The sequence below is a fragment of the Bos javanicus genome, chromosome 10, assembly GCF_032452875.1.
Source record: "Bos javanicus breed banteng chromosome 10, ARS-OSU_banteng_1.0, whole genome shotgun sequence".
Taxonomy (NCBI): Eukaryota; Metazoa; Chordata; class Mammalia; order Artiodactyla; family Bovidae; genus Bos; species Bos javanicus.
The window spans coordinates 28,456,859-28,472,189 of record NC_083877.1 but is presented as its reverse complement, the minus strand read 5'-3'; the positions used below and the strand labels follow the sequence as shown (position 1 = coordinate 28,472,189).

Sequence of the window (15,331 nt, the reverse complement as noted above, 5' to 3'; positions counted from 1 at the left end):
TTCCCAGGGATGGTGGAGGTCGGAGAAATACGTGGTGGCAGCTGCTGGTGCACCTTTTCTTGTCTCTCAAGAAAATGATTGATTCTGGGAGGGCTGCTGTCTCTCTTCCCATTGCATTTCCTGGAGTTGGTGCTCAAGCACATGCTTATGTATGTTTGACATAAATGCTTAATGTGGGGCCAGAAGCTTTTATTCAATTTTATTTTTTTAATGTACCATTAGGAAAGGGAAAATTGAATGGAAAGCTTTACTCTCACGTTTTGCCAGCAAGCTGAATTTTGGTCTAGGGAAGACACCCGTCTTCCCGTGACAGGCAGTGCTGGAACTTCCAGACTCTCCCTTATTAATAAGCCCGTCCATCTGGTGTTTAAAATTCTTCACCACATGAGGTCAGGCTGCTTAATAAGTTTAATTGCTCTGTCAGCCCTTTAATGCTGGCAGGCAAAAGGAGAGGAATATGCCAAAGCCATCCCGGAGTCCTGTAGGCAGCCCATTAAGCACTGGGGCCATTGCTCAGCTGGAGTTTACAGCCCGAAATGGTGGACCCACCTCCGCAGCACGGCCGCAGAAACCACCTCCCTGGTTGCACACTGGATGAGATACAGCTTGAAGCCCTGGCTCAGCCTCTGTCATGAGCTGGGCTCAGCTCTGATTCTTTCCTGAGCTACTGTTTGGGGCTCATGACAACAACAATCATTGTATCTGTAGAATGGGCTCATGATTCTAGAACAGAGGTTGGCATGCTTTTTCTGTGAAGGGCCAGATAATAACCATTTTAGGATTTGTGGGCCAGACAGTCTCCATTGCAACTACTCATCTCTGTCGTGGTGGTGCAAAAGCAGCCATAGACAACATGTAAATGAAGGAGTGTGCCTATGTAATACAGTAAAAACTGTATTTCTAAAACAGGGACTCAGCTGGATTTGGCCCAAGGGCTGTCTGTAGCTTGCTGACTGTTGCACTAGAGCATCTGTGTTTTCTCAGCACTCCTTCATATGCCCATCTGGGCAGTTGGACTTAGGGACAGGGACACGTCCATGAATCATCCAGTGCATCCCTAGGTCACATGCATTCTACCTTTTTAGTCACTCCTGAATTTGTATAGTTCTGTCTGTCCAAGCCACGCTTTTAGACCAGGCTGCACTCATCTTTTGACCTTTTAACTAGTCTGCCCATGTGTATTTTCTCCAGTCTGCTCTTCATGCTACTGACAAGCAATGGTTGCAGGGGAGCAAGCATGTGAACAGGTACAGAGTGAAGGCTGTGGAAGCAATGGACACAGACCCTGAGAGGCAAGAGTGTGTGGTGGCTTTCAAGGAAGTTTGTTTCAACATGATGGGGTCACAGAGTAGGGCAGGGGCAGAAAGCAGGACACGAGCCTAAAGGAGCCAACAAGCCCTTTGCTGCCGCCATAGAGGCCAGAAAGAGCTTGGATTTTTACCGTGATGGCAGTTGTGAATCAGAAAATTTTACAGCAGCAGAGTGCCCTGATCAGAGTATTTTATAAAAAATCACCTGACAGTGGTATTGAAACTGGAATCCGTTAGAGATGGCAAGACTGGAGGCAGGGAGACCACATAGGAAGCAGCTGCAGTAATCCAGGTGACAGCTGATGGTTGTTTAGCTGCTAAGTCATGTCTGACTTTTCGAGATTCCGTGGACTCTAGCCCACCAGGCTCCTCTGTCCATGGGATTTCCCAGGCAAGAATATTAGAGTGGGTTGCCATTTCCTTCTCCAGGGGATCTTCTCAGTCCAGTGATCACAGCCACAACTCCTGCATGGCAGGTAGATTCTTTACCACTGAGCCACCTGAGAATGCCCAAAGATGGCTACTTATTGTTGAGTTGCTAAGTCATGTCTGACTCTTTGTGACCCCATGGACTGTAGCCCACCAGGCTCCTCTGTTCATGGGGTTTACCAGGCAAGAATACTGGAGTGGGTTGCCATTTCCTCCTCCAGGGGAGAGCGATGGCAGCCTGGGCCAACGCACTGGCAGGAAAGTGAGGGCAAGGCAGACGATAGGTCTGAGAGGTTGAACACATGTGAACAGGTACAGAGTGAAGGGGATGTTGAAGAAGGCTCCCACGTTTCTGGCTTGGAAAGTGAGTATAAGCTGATGCTGTTCATGGAGATACAGGAAACCCAAGAACAAGAGCCATTTAGAGAAGTGCAATGCGGGGTTCTCTTTCTGACCTGTTGAGAGGTACCTGTAGACATCCAAGCAGAGCTCAGATAGGTGTGGAAGTTATGGATCTGGACTGCAGATACTGGTTTGGTATTCATTTACTTATGGACCAGGGCCTAGATTACATACCCCTGAGAAGGGACACAAGCTTGAAAAACTCCACATTAACAAGTGGGAAGAAGCAGAGACTGAGAAAGAGCAGCCAGAAGTCCCTGGGGGATGAGGTTATGAAAAACAGACTCTGACTTATCTCTGTACCCACAGTGCCTGGGACAGAGTCTACAACCTACTGTCGTAGACACTCAACCAATGTTTGTTGAATGATTTTTGAAATTCGTCAACTTCTATGATACTAGGAAACATGTTTTGCTATAGTTTTGCTCTGGGTTTTGCGGGCAAAGGGAGAAAACCAAATCAGTTCCCTCCATGCCATGGCCAGTAGGTCCATTTATCACAAGCATTCAGCCTTGACACCTGTCCTTGCCTGTGATTGTGACACATTGACCTGAAAAGCATTGTTCTCGGGTCTTTTGAAGCATCCTTTCTGTCTGTAGAGGGCCTGAAACACAAGCAAGTAAGTGGAGGGGACAGCCACTAAAACAGGAAGAAATAAAGGAGCAAGGTTCACAACTCAGGGGGCAGAGAGCCTGACAGCCTTAAAAGATCAATTAGATATTTTGGGGGGAAATTTCCAAGCTCTGTCACATTCCATTATTCTATTTGTTCAGTGAAAATAGAAGCTGGGCTGTGGGTCACATAGCAGGGCTCTCAGGATGCCAAGGATATTTGAACTGAGAACATTTCTACAGAGTCAGAATGGATGGAAATACGGAATTTCGCTGGATGAAAATGTGAAGACCCATCCATTGATCCGGCCCTTCAAGACATTAACTGAGAAGGTAAGGACCACTGAGTGGCCATGCTGGTTTCCCTTCCCGGGGGATTATATCCCAGCAGAGGAGCTGAGGGCACATTCACGGTCCAGCTCCTTAGAGACTTTTCAGGACTGGAGAAGCTCCTCAGGAGCTGGCCTATGACCCACGGCCCCAGGACCAGCTTCAAAGAACCCATTGGAGAAAGAAACACTGGTCAGCACTCAGAAGCTGGACCAAAATACATTTTGTGGTTCACTTGGCAACTGAAATAGGAAGGGCTTTTGTTAGATTATTGGGGGGATTATTTTGTTAAATTTTTTTTGGCGGGGAGACATGAATTCAGATGGAAAGGACTTCCAATCACGAAGGATGAAAGGAACAGAGAAGAGAATCCCCAGGGAAATATGAACAGGTCTCATAGTTTGGTTTGCTTTGTTAATTATGAGATTTGGTTCAGCTTAACTCTGAATTCCTATCTTGCCATCATTAAGAGTTCTCTGTAGGCTTTAGATTTACCATCACAGGTAAAAGAGGATATGTATATCTTTATATGCATATTCACTGGCTATAAAATTGTGTATCACTCAAAAGAGAATTGCAAATCTAAGGAAATCTATTTCCCAAGCTCAGAGGAGAGCTTTGTGCAGACGCATTTTGACGTGCGCCATCTTGAACACCTACCAGACAACAGAAATCACTCTTGAGAGAAAGGGGCGGGGCCCAGGCGGGTGACACTTGCGCAGTAAGCGCTGCCTGGAGGAGGCCGAGGTGGCAGTGCTGGAGGGAGTGGCGTGGGGAGAGGGGAAGGGAGGAGTTCATTGTCCTCTTGATGCTTCTCTTTAACCACAAACTGTGGGTAATGTCTGGCACATTCCCCTTAAAAGCCGGAGACTGTAGCGTCTTTTACTTAAAAACCTCCGAAAGGCTGAGGACGTGTTTCAGATGGGATGCTGCAGAGGGTATTTTGACCCGGTGAGAGGAAGCTTGAGCCAGTTAGCCCCCTCCGCTGTGGGCTCCAACGTCTTTTCCAGGAGACAGGCCAGCCGGAGTGCTGGAGCCTGCCCTACACAGCTCTTCTGCTCCAATGTTCTTCCAGGAGAAGGAAATTTATCGCTGGCCTGCCAGAGAGTCCCTGAAAACCATGCTGGCTGTAGGCTGGACTGTAGAGAGGACCAAAGAGGGAGAAGCTCTGGTTCAACAGCGGGAAAATGAGAAGCTTCGAAGCGTGTCCCAGGCCAGCCAGGTACGACCATCACGCCCAAAGGCCAGTGCCCGGCCAGTAGAACCCATGGAGAACCTGGGAATGCTCTCCCCATGTAGCAGAGATGAGGCTCATCATCCATGAGCCCTGGGAATCTTTTGGGACATACCTTTGGCCACTGACGTTGGGGATGCTGATAAGAACGATTCTGCCTTTACTTCCCTAGGGCAACAGCTACAGCCCTGCCCCTCTGGATCTCTCCAATGTCGTGCTCTCCAGAGAGCTCCAGGTCAGTCTTGATGCCTTCAGAGCCAGCGTAACTTACTTTCTAAAACCCCTCAAGTACAGGGAATGTCAAACTCCAAAGAGTTAAAAAAACAGAAAGGAGAGAATGCCTGAAATATCACCACTGAAATATCAAAATTAGGAAGGGCTACACGGAGCAGAGGCCACTCATCCGAGATAGTCTCAGCAGAATTGACCAATGGTCAGAGGAGGTGAGGCTTTGCACTTCTTCTTGGGACATCGAAACAGGTCATAACTCACTAAGAGGAAGAACAAACAGCAAATTCCTATATCAAAACCCAAAACAGAACTGATAAGAGCCAGGAGAAATAACTAGTAACAAAACTAATAACAACTAGGAGAAAACCTATGAGCCGCCCCTGGGTGGGGGTGCTGGCCTGGTCACAGTAGGTTTGTTTCCCCAACCTTGAGGACAACCATGTATTCCATGGTGGATTCACGAAAGTTGCCTGTGGTGGTGCAGATGAGTCATCATTGCAGGGTTTCAGGACATGAAGCCAAGAGGATGAGATCAAAAGCCCTAAGTGGCTTCCTCCCACTCCCACCTTGTGCACACATTGGTGACTGTGATGGAAGCAGCTACTCCTCGGAGCATCCATCAGACCAATGCTTTATACCTTAAAGAAAGTTCCTTTCCAAAGTACACCCTTCATTCCAGGTCACTAACTTATGAGCCTTATAAAGATGAGTTCTATTTGAGAAATCTCATTTTTGCCCCAGTTTTCTGCAACATGGGGCCATTTTTTAGTTTGCTAAGCTAAAAGCTTTTGGGGATTCTAGATTTTTGCTTGACCTCCCACTTACAGCTCGCTTTCTCAGGTCAGGAGTAAGACACTCAACTCCTGTGACAAATGAAGTGCCACCAGCATGCAGTTTGCAATGGAAATGTGTGTTCTCTCAGAAAGGCATCAAACTGCCAAGATAATAACTTACCAGGGAAGGCCCGAATTAGAAATTGTTTTCTGTGTGTATGGGAAGATAGAAAACTAATGAGGTGCATAAGCACAGACTAATTAATGACAGGAGACACTCAGCAATGTGCAGTTAGCATTTGGTGGTGCTTTGTTTCCAAGGCTGCCTGAAATAGCCTGGCAGATATGAACCCATTTTTCTTGCTTGCTTTCTCTCTGACCGTCGTCTCCCTGGTGGGACCCAGGGGATGGTGGAGGTGGTAGCTGAGAACTATCACAATATCTGGGCCAAGAAGAAGAAGCTGGAGCTGGAGAGCAAAGGTGAGCTAGGTCCACAGTGTCCCCCACAGAAGGTGAGCTGGGGGGCAGGTGTGTTTTCCCAAAAGTGCAAAGAGCCAAATATTTTATCATCTCTCACTTTACGGACCCCAGGTGGTGGCAGTCACCCTCTTTTGGTACCCTATGATACCTTGACTGCCAAGGAAAAGTTCAGAGACCGAGAGAAGGCCCAGGACCTGTTTAAATTCCTCCAAGTGAATGGCATTGTGGTTTCCAGGTAAGCCGTCTTCCAGGTGATGTTAGTGGGACAGGGACAGGCTGGTGTGGTCTCTCCTGCTCTAGATCTTTAATCACCTGCCTAGGACAGCAGTTGGGTCTTTTGAATTAGGTAAGTGTTTTGGAGCATGAAGTCCTCTCTTCTGTCATAAATAAGACTGATCGATGTCAATTTCTAAAAAAAATCAAAGATGCGTGCAAAGAATCTACCAAAGAATCATGACACATTATACGTACATACCTTAAACATTTAATTTTAACTTAAAACATACAAATATGCATTCATTCACAAATCTTGTACTGTAGACCCCAGACCTTATTTTACTTTGTTGTTTTATTGATTGGAATTATAAAGCACATCCATAATGCATCCTCAAACATCTGAAACTTGGGCTTCCCTAAAGAGCGGTGAGGATTAAGGCACATACAAAACACTGTAAGCACAGCATTCTAGGGTGTTTTTTTGTTTGTTTATTTTTTTACAATTTCCTCTCTATGTTTTACAGTTTTCTTACATCTAGTTCAAAAACTCTGTATGTGGAAACTTACAATTGCAGGTCTTTGTAAAACATGCAGCCTAGTTCTCACAGAATCACCAGTTCTCTTCACACTTGTATTTTAATGTTTTATATGGTATTTAATAAAATGCCACAATAACAATAGAGACCATGACTGACATCAACAACCCTGGAAAAAAGACTCAGTTCCTGAAGAGACTGAATGAACCGTGATTTCTGAAGACTTTATCTCCAGCTTATGTTGATCAGAATCATCTAGATGAAGGTTTTAGATGAGGATGGTCTGGGCTGCTTAAGTCTTAAAGTTAGAATCTGTTTTCCTGCTGGTCAGGTATCAGCAGTGGGCTTTGCTTGCCAAGTCCTTTGTAGAATGAAAAACAAACAAGTGTCCCATCCTGATAAGCCATTTCTTCTGAAAGAAATGTCTGCCAAGCCCGCTGCTGTTTCTTCTTTTGGTTTCCTACAGAATTTTTGCCACTGAATGGCAGAAACCCCAATAAAATTCTATACAAATATTTCTATTGTAGCTCATATTAAAGAATAACAAAACTTATTTGCCATATTGTTGAGTGGGAAATGTCAGGCAACGGGGGATAGCCCCTGGGGAAGCCTTTGAGAAAAATTCCCATCATCATTTTAATCCTGTTCTTAATGCTGCGATGCATGCAGACTGTGGTTTGCCAATAAATGACTCGCTCACAGAAATGAAAAATTCCTCTTTATGATAAGAAGGAAATCTAGGAAACAGGAAAATGAAAAAGATCACTGAGTTCAGCAAACATATCCCTTCGCGGCTTACCCTGTGCCAGAACCTATGATGGGCACTTGTCTGTACCAATGAGGAGGCGACATCCTGTCACCAAGGAAAACCCCTTGGTTCCTGCTGCCCACACCTCAAATCTGCCCCATCCTCAGCTTCCCCATCACTTGATGACACCCCTTTCTTCCGAGTGCTCAAACCAGAAACCTTGTCTCTTCTCTTTTTCCTTCAACTCGCCTCCACTTCTTTAGGAAATCCTGGTGGTTCTCCCTATAAGATACCCAGAATCTAGCCACTTCTCACCTTCATGCTGTCACTATCATTGCTGAAAGGGCTTCCTTCCCATGCTCCCTATTTCAACCTTTGGCCTCAACAGAGTACTCCTGTTAGAATATAGATCATATCGTGTCATTCCTCTATTCAAAACTTTCAATAGCTTCCCATCTCAAAGCAAAAGCAAACTGCTAAGGACGACCCATGGCATCCTAATGATTGAGCCCATTGTCCACCCCATGCCCCTCTGAACTACTCACTTTCATTCCATCCACACTGGCTTCACTCAGCATGCTTGCTCCCACCTCAGGACCTTCGCACCCTCGCTCCCAATGCCTTGAAAGCTCTCTCCCCTGATGTCTCTATGTCTTCACCTTCCCATGTCATCCTTCCAATAAGCCCAGCACTGATTTAACACAACAGTCTGCTCACCCACCCCTTCAGGCATTCTTGGACCCTTTCATCCTTTAACATTAGTTTTTCTTTTATTCACAAAGCTTATTAACCTCTAACACTCCATACACTTTATGTTTTGTTTTATGTAGCGTTCATGCCTGTTCATAGCTGACATGTAAGTTCCGTGAACACAGGGGATTCTTGTTTGCATCTCTGCTTTAGTTCCATCTCAGCATTTATTGAATGCATGATGCAGATCTTTCTGAAAAGTCTTTTCAGAAATTATTGTAGCTCAGATGTTGCATGCTCATGGAGGCAAGTTCCAAATTCAAGGGGAAATGAGTCAGATGGTGAGTCAGATCACTAAGCCAGAAAAACCATTAACATTTGGAAAAGAGTTGACACAGGGAAAATTGCTGGTGCACTGAAGTCACAAAGCTGTCTCTGTTCCCCCTGGGGTTTACCTGTTTCCACCCTAGAGGTATGAAGGATATGGAGCTGGATGCCTCCTCCATGGAAAAGAGGTTTGCCTATAAGTTTTTGAAGAAGGTTCTGAAATATGTTGATTCGGCTCAAGAGTTTATTGCCCATTTGGGTAAGTATCATTGTGAAATATCACAAAAATGTGTGCTTCTCCTAATATCAAAAAGAATTCGATATTCATTTTTCAAGGAATGATGTTTTCATGCCATAATTGTTCATGATGCTTTTAGGCATATGGTTTGGGGAAGGACACAATGACTGAGATATTCCCCCCAACACACCCCATTTAAAAAAAAAATCAGCTTTGTCTTTGGTTTTCCTTCTGGATTTGATTGAATCATTTGTCATTTTTAATATAACTCATCCTATTCTAAGTGTTCCATCTTTTTGCTTCGTGGCTCTGAGATTATGACTCAAGCTCTCTGAAGCTGCCTTCTCATCACTAAGATGGTGAAATGGGTGGTGATACTCTAGAGAATTGACACAAAAAATAACCAGCTCTCACAATTGCCAAGTACTTTGTAAAATATTAGATATTTTGTAAAAATCAAATGGCCTTTTCATGATGGAAAGCTTCTCTGTCTCTACAATGCTGTGACTGTTTTTGTTTTCTTTGCTCTGGCCAACTTCGTGTCACTTTTGTCTTCGTAGAAGCCATTGTCAGCAGTGGGAAAAATGAAAAGTCTCCCCATGACCAGGAGATCAAATTCTTTGCCAAAGTAAGTGACCCTGTGCGTTTAACTAGATTACTTTTTCCTTGGCAGCCACACAAATTAGGGTACAAGTTAACACAGATTCAACAAAGATACTCAAAACTCCAGTAATGGCTTTGATCATACAGAACTGTTTGTTGTGGAACAGTCCTGAGGCAGGTTGGGCAGCCTGCTTTGCTCCATGCCATCACCCAGGGACTCAGGTTCTTCCTCTCATGATGTTCTTCCATCTCCTAAAATGTAATCCCTGACAGTTTGGTCCAAACAGACACAACTGTACCACATCTGTGAGAAAGAGGGAAAGGAGAGGGGAAGGAAAGCGTCTGTTTTATTAAAGTTCTATCCCAATAGCTAGAACAGAATCATTTTAGCCTCAGCTAGCTGCAAGGGAGGCAGGTAATGCATTTTCTAGCTGGGTGACCCCATTCCCAGCTAAATTACAGGGGTTTGTACAGCTAAGGGAAAGAAGGGGAGAGTGAACATGGAGGCCAGTGAGCTGTCTCAGCCACATAACCCTAGGCAAAGGACTAAATACAAGTGAGGACTTGAGGTAGCCATGCTCTGAGAAGCAGAGCCAGGATGCTCCAGGCTAGTGGTGCTAGCCCATTCCTCAAGTATACTGTTGAATGCCATGCCCAAGAAACCACATCTGAGTGCAGGCTAAGTACAGGACACCCCTGAAAGTGTTGACTCAGGGCCCCATGTGCACTTCTTTGGGTGCTTAGTATCTTCCTCTGTCCCTTTACATGTACCCAAGGCCTCTGGTTACAGGACTAGGAAAAGAAAATGTGTTGGAAACTGAGATCCGCAGGATAGTGTTTCCTGGAAATTCCAGGACCAGTGTTCAGAGGCTTTTTGCTCACTGAGAAGGAACTTTTTCAAAGGAACCAGAGGAAGGACTTTTGCCAGCTTCCTAGAAGTTTATCTCTAGCGGATCTTTCAGTTCATTTCTGGTGGATCTTTCAGGTTCTCCTCCCACTGGTTGACCAGTACTTCATCAATCATCGCCTGTACTTCCTGTCCTCCCCTCTGAAGCCCCTTAGCAGCAGCGGGTATGCCTCCCATAAGGAGAAAGAAATGGTGGCCAGGTGAGTCTACAGAAGAGAAGGTCATGGTGCTTATGTGATTTCCATGAAACCCCAGATTCCTGGAACTTAAATTGTGAATCTTTTGGAGAAATGAGCTGTGGCCTGACAATTGGCAGTTCAGAGGTTTCTGTTATCATCTTTTTTCTGAAAATGACTTTATTCATACTTACCTGTGTATTATTTTGGCAACCAAGAGAAGTGTACTGTTTGTGGGTATCAGTAGGATTAGGGGGTAGATTTATATACTCAGATCAACTTCCATCCTGAAATATATTTAGAAAAAGGTGAAGGTAATTCTGAAGCTTGGGGAAAGCAAACACACAACATTGAGAAGAAACAGATTAACACTGCTTTCAACCCCATTCTTATCAGGTTTTTAAAGATTAAATTGCTTTTAAAGAATCAGATTTTACAAGTCTTGGTATGGATGACCTGAGATTTGAAATCTAGGCTGGCATAGTTCAATTTAAATTTCTAACAGGAAACAAATTTTAATCAAAAGTGTCAGCTTGCCTTCTCGTTCCACTAGATGAGACATGGGGATGTCTCAGCAGAACTGAGAACAAAGCGGGGTGCTTCATGATCAGGCTATGAGGTGGATCCCACCATGCCTCAGGTTCTCTCTGTATTTGACTTATGAGTGACAAAAGCATGGGTTAGATTTCTAAAGAGCAGAGAGTTAAGGACTGCAATCAGAGTAGTCTGTTCACCCTTTCCCTAGCATCCATTGGTGGTGAAGAGTGTACTTTATATTTTATAAGGACCTAGCCATTGACAATCTTGGGAGGATTGTCTCAGCAGTGAGCTTAATTTTTCATATGCACAAATAATTGCCCACCTGTGGAAGTATCATTGTGAAACACCACAGTGCTTTAATTTCTAAGAACCACCCGGATATTATGATCTCCATTTTGCAGATGAGGAAACTGAGGTTTGAGCAGGTTCCTTCCAGTGCCTAAAGTGACCCCAGATAATGAGAGCAAGAGTGAAAGCCCACCCCTCTTTATCCAGACCGAGGGGCATTTTCTCTATACTGAAATTACTTCATTTACTGATATTTGTTAAACAGGGAGAAGCCCATGCTGTCAAAATGAGATGCACTTACAACCAGTTACTGACCTAACATTTCCTAGATATTTCCACGATGCACTAGTGTATTTTGTAAGAAGGAAAATGAGGTGCCAAGTGAGATATTCAGATAAGCCAACAGAGGGCAGGTGTGTCTGTTCTCTTCATCTATTTTTCTTAGATTATTAATTCATGGAAATGTAACATTTGTTCAGCCAGGAACCATTTGTCATGGCTGGAATACAACCTGGAGCTGATCAGCCTTGCAAATAGCTTTCAGATCCGTCAGCATGCGTGCCGCCCTCCCACAGCCGTGGTCGTCTCGGCCCTGAACACGCTCCCACTTACAGGCCCCTCTGGTCTGCAGCCTTCATCCATGCCCCGCCTCTCCTGCATCTGCTGCCATGTGTCACTGCTTTCCAGAGTCTTTCCCTGAGGACCTCTTTATCACCTTCTAACTCTGAGAGGAGACTGAGGTGCCGGGGGATGCTGGACCTCATAACTCTGGGCAAAGAACAGTGCTTCTACTTAAATGGTGGGCCCCAAAGGTGACCCAAAAAAAAAAGGGCCTTTGAAAATTTCAGGCCCTGGCCTTGGCGTGCCTGAGAGCACTTCTGACAGCAAGGGGAGCCACATTTTTATCAGAATCAAACAACCCAAGGATCTGCTTTAGCTCTAAAAAATGTTGTTTGTACAGAGTGGGTCCACTTGGAAGCATTTTGCCAGAAATAACTGAGTTTATTAGCCCCTAATTCTGCAGACTAAGAGAGTCATGTTATGAGTCTCTGCCTACAGATGAGAAAGCTAAAGCACAGAGGAGTGAGCTGGCTTCATCATGACAGCCAGCTAGTTCTGGCAGATGCACAGGACTCATATTCCTCCAGGATCCCTGCCAACTCCATGAGTTTTCATCACATACATAACTCAAAAAAAAAAAAAAACAAAAAAAAACCCTGGGAAGAGAGAAAAGGCCCCATTTCACACTTGCTGGCTGCCAAGTTTCTGTTAACTTATTCTGAGCTCTCCTAAGCTCGAGGCCAGGGTTTCCAACTTATTTCCACTGCAAAAACAAATGACTAACCAGGAGAGACTTTGGCTCTTGTTTCCAGTAGACAGCCCAGAAAGGCTCAGGGCATTCACTGAAAACCGTTTAGAAGTGAATAAGTTTTCATCCCCACCAACACTTAGATGGATTTCTTCTTCATTTGGCCTTCCCACAAAGACTTCTGCCCTGTGTTAGAGCATGAGTTCTAAGACCATGGGAAGGACTTCACCTGGATCTCATCTAAGAATCCCACAGCCTGTGCTGAGTGATTTTATTCTACATTCCCTCTTCCTGTTCCTCCAGGAAGGACTGCTCCCTGAAAGGGTTGCCACGTTCTTGTCTAGCTGTGCCAATGTCAAATAATGTCAGCATTCTCAGCAATCTCCTCCAGGAACACAGGTCAAATGATGGCCATAGTGCCCTAGACGGGGGGCCATCAGGAGAGTGTTCAGAAGCACCTATGGGCTCTTTGCTGACTGCACAAGGCACTCTATTAGGCACTGTGAAAAGTAAAAGAGTAAGACACAACTGGACTCCAGCAGGTTCCATAGTAGAAAATATGGGTAAAGGCTCGGAATAGGGTCAGAAAAAACACAAAAGCATGGCAGGCGGGATTTCCTAGCTTCAAAGACATGAATCAGACAGCAGTTAAGCCTGTAGGCTAATGGAGATGACAGAGAGAAGCCGTTCCTTGAAATGTTTCTGGTGCAAAACAGTATTGCCCATACCTGAATCTTTATTCCAATCCTGCCATCTTGCCCACCTCCCAACTAAGGCCTCACACCCCTCACCCAGTGAAGACAATAAAAATGGCTTGCAATCCATTGCAACAATGGAAAAATCCTTCCAGAACCCTTTTTTACCCAAATGTGGGTGTTATCGAAATGAATGTTGTTAGTACTCTATAACAAGAGATGGTTTACAACAGCTGGCTCATTGCCAAATATTGTAGCTGTTGCAGAAGGATTGTTTTCTGTAACATTGTAGATGCCTGCAAGGTATCTTTCATGATTCTCCAATGAGACAGGGGGAACCGCATGTTTTCCTAGTGTGGTCCAGAGGACCCTTTGAGGGGAACGCAGTCTGTCTTCCTGGGCGTGGGGGGGGCATTCTGTGCACTTTGTTTTGCCTTATGGGCGGCTGAGGGATAAGGTTTACGTGGGTCTGCCTTGAATCTCTGTCCCTTTCCCACTTGCATTTTTTTCTGCTTTAGCCTGTTCTGCAAACTCGCTGCTCTGGTTCGACACAGGATTTCCCTCTTCGGTAAGAGAAGTATTGCTAAAGGCTGCACGTCCTGTGATTACCCTCAACTCATGTCCCACAGACAACCTGAGCCTTAGGACTAAGGTGTCACCTAAATTTGCCATAGAAAATTGGGCTGAAGCATGATAAATGACCTCTGTACCCCTCAAACAGCTTAGATTTTCCATGCCAATGAATGTTTTAAGCTTTGCCTCTAACATCCATCACAAAGCCATGTGTCAGGCTGGAGATAAATGCCTTGGCCCCAAACAGAGCCCTGGCACTTTGCATGTTGGTGGTTAATTATGCTGGGCTGTGGTTTGTGCTTATTGAGAAGATTGGGTTTAAATGACAGGCTGAATGGCTTGGGGAGTCACGGGTGATATTTTTTATTTTAGGGAGCGATTCTACGACAATGGTGAGCTGTCTTCACATCTTAGCTCAGACACTTGACACAAGGTAAGTGTGCCCGGCATTCTCCAGTATCTTCTCAGGACTCCCCCCTCTGACTCTCTCTTCACTTATTATTGTATGGAAGAATAAACGTGCCACCACTCTGCAGGAGCCAGGGAGAGAAGGGAAGACAGGGAAAAGATGGAAATCACCCTGATGTCAGCACACTTTTTCTCAGCTCATGATGGAGAGCCACTGTCGTGACAGATACTGAATGCTGAAAGCTGAGCATTTGATCAATTCTTGTCTTCTCTGACTGAGAAGTTCATCTTTCAGAAGATAAAACAGACAACGTGGCAAAGTACCACTTTGTACCTAATTCTCCACAAAAAAAGTAAAAGCTATCTGATGGGTGGTGAGGCTGTAAGGACCCTGGGAGAGGGACTCACAGCACTCTGAGTTCAAAATGGCCAAGGAAGGGACGTGATTACCAAAAGATCAAAGACAAAGATAGATTCCAGCCTGAAGGTGTCCTGAGGGTCTGTAGGAAAGATGGCTGAACAAAAAAGGAAGTCTTCCTTCCTTTCACGCATTGGATTGACCAAAAAGTTTGAGTTTTTTTAATAAGATGTTATGGATAACATCTATGTATATAACATCAGATATATGTGTGTGTGTGTGTGTGTACATATATTATGGTAGTATCAAGTATTTGATGAGATAAAAAGAGGCAAAGAACTGAAGGGAGCTTTTATAAGCAGACTTGTTAAGCAGGGCTGTTCACAAAGTCGGGAGAACATGCTTCCCAAAACCCAAGGCAGAAGAGAGGCAACAGCCTAAAAGAATGGCCAGATGATAAAAACCTCTATAAATTAAAAATGGTTTAAAAAAAAGTTAAGGGCAATTAAAGGGGATTTTCAGGTTTCTGAGAGAAATATGTTGTGGAGGTACTAAACCCCTTAAAACTCTTGTACACATTCAGTTGTGTCCAGCTCTTCGTGACCCCATGGACTGTAGCCTGCCAGGCTTCTCTGTCCTTGGGATTTCTCAGGCAGGAATAATAGAGCGGGTTGCCAATTCCTACTTCAGGGGATCTTCCCAACTGAATCTACGTCTCTTGCATCTCTGGCACTGGCAGATGGGTTCTCTACCAGTGTACCACCTCGGAGGCCCAGAAGTACTAACAGCACAAAATTTGCAGGATCAGACCAAAGCATTCCAGGGGTGCAGTTGGGATGAGGAATCTTTATTCCCAAAATTTGCAAAATGCCTAAAGAGCGGGTTTTCTTCCTGCAAAACTAAACAGAACACAGGTCAG

At 44.8% G+C, this 15,331-nt stretch overlaps 1 protein-coding gene across 1 annotated transcript in view; it reads left to right on the top strand.

Moving 5' to 3' along the window:
• Positions 1 to 15,331, top strand: part of RYR3 (ryanodine receptor 3) — a 557,133-nt gene that overhangs the window by 451,667 nt on the left and 90,135 nt on the right. The window contains exons 53-62 of the mRNA XM_061430666.1: positions 2,996 to 3,085; positions 4,158 to 4,304; positions 4,489 to 4,551; positions 5,725 to 5,800; positions 5,912 to 6,035; positions 8,461 to 8,576; positions 9,116 to 9,183; positions 10,144 to 10,265; positions 13,592 to 13,641; positions 14,019 to 14,079. Of these exons, the coding sequence (XP_061286650.1) occupies positions 2,996 to 3,085; positions 4,158 to 4,304; positions 4,489 to 4,551; positions 5,725 to 5,800; positions 5,912 to 6,035; positions 8,461 to 8,576; positions 9,116 to 9,183; positions 10,144 to 10,265; positions 13,592 to 13,641; positions 14,019 to 14,079 (917 nt within the window). The remainder of the gene's footprint in view (positions 1 to 2,995; positions 3,086 to 4,157; positions 4,305 to 4,488; positions 4,552 to 5,724; positions 5,801 to 5,911; positions 6,036 to 8,460; positions 8,577 to 9,115; positions 9,184 to 10,143; positions 10,266 to 13,591; positions 13,642 to 14,018; positions 14,080 to 15,331) is intronic.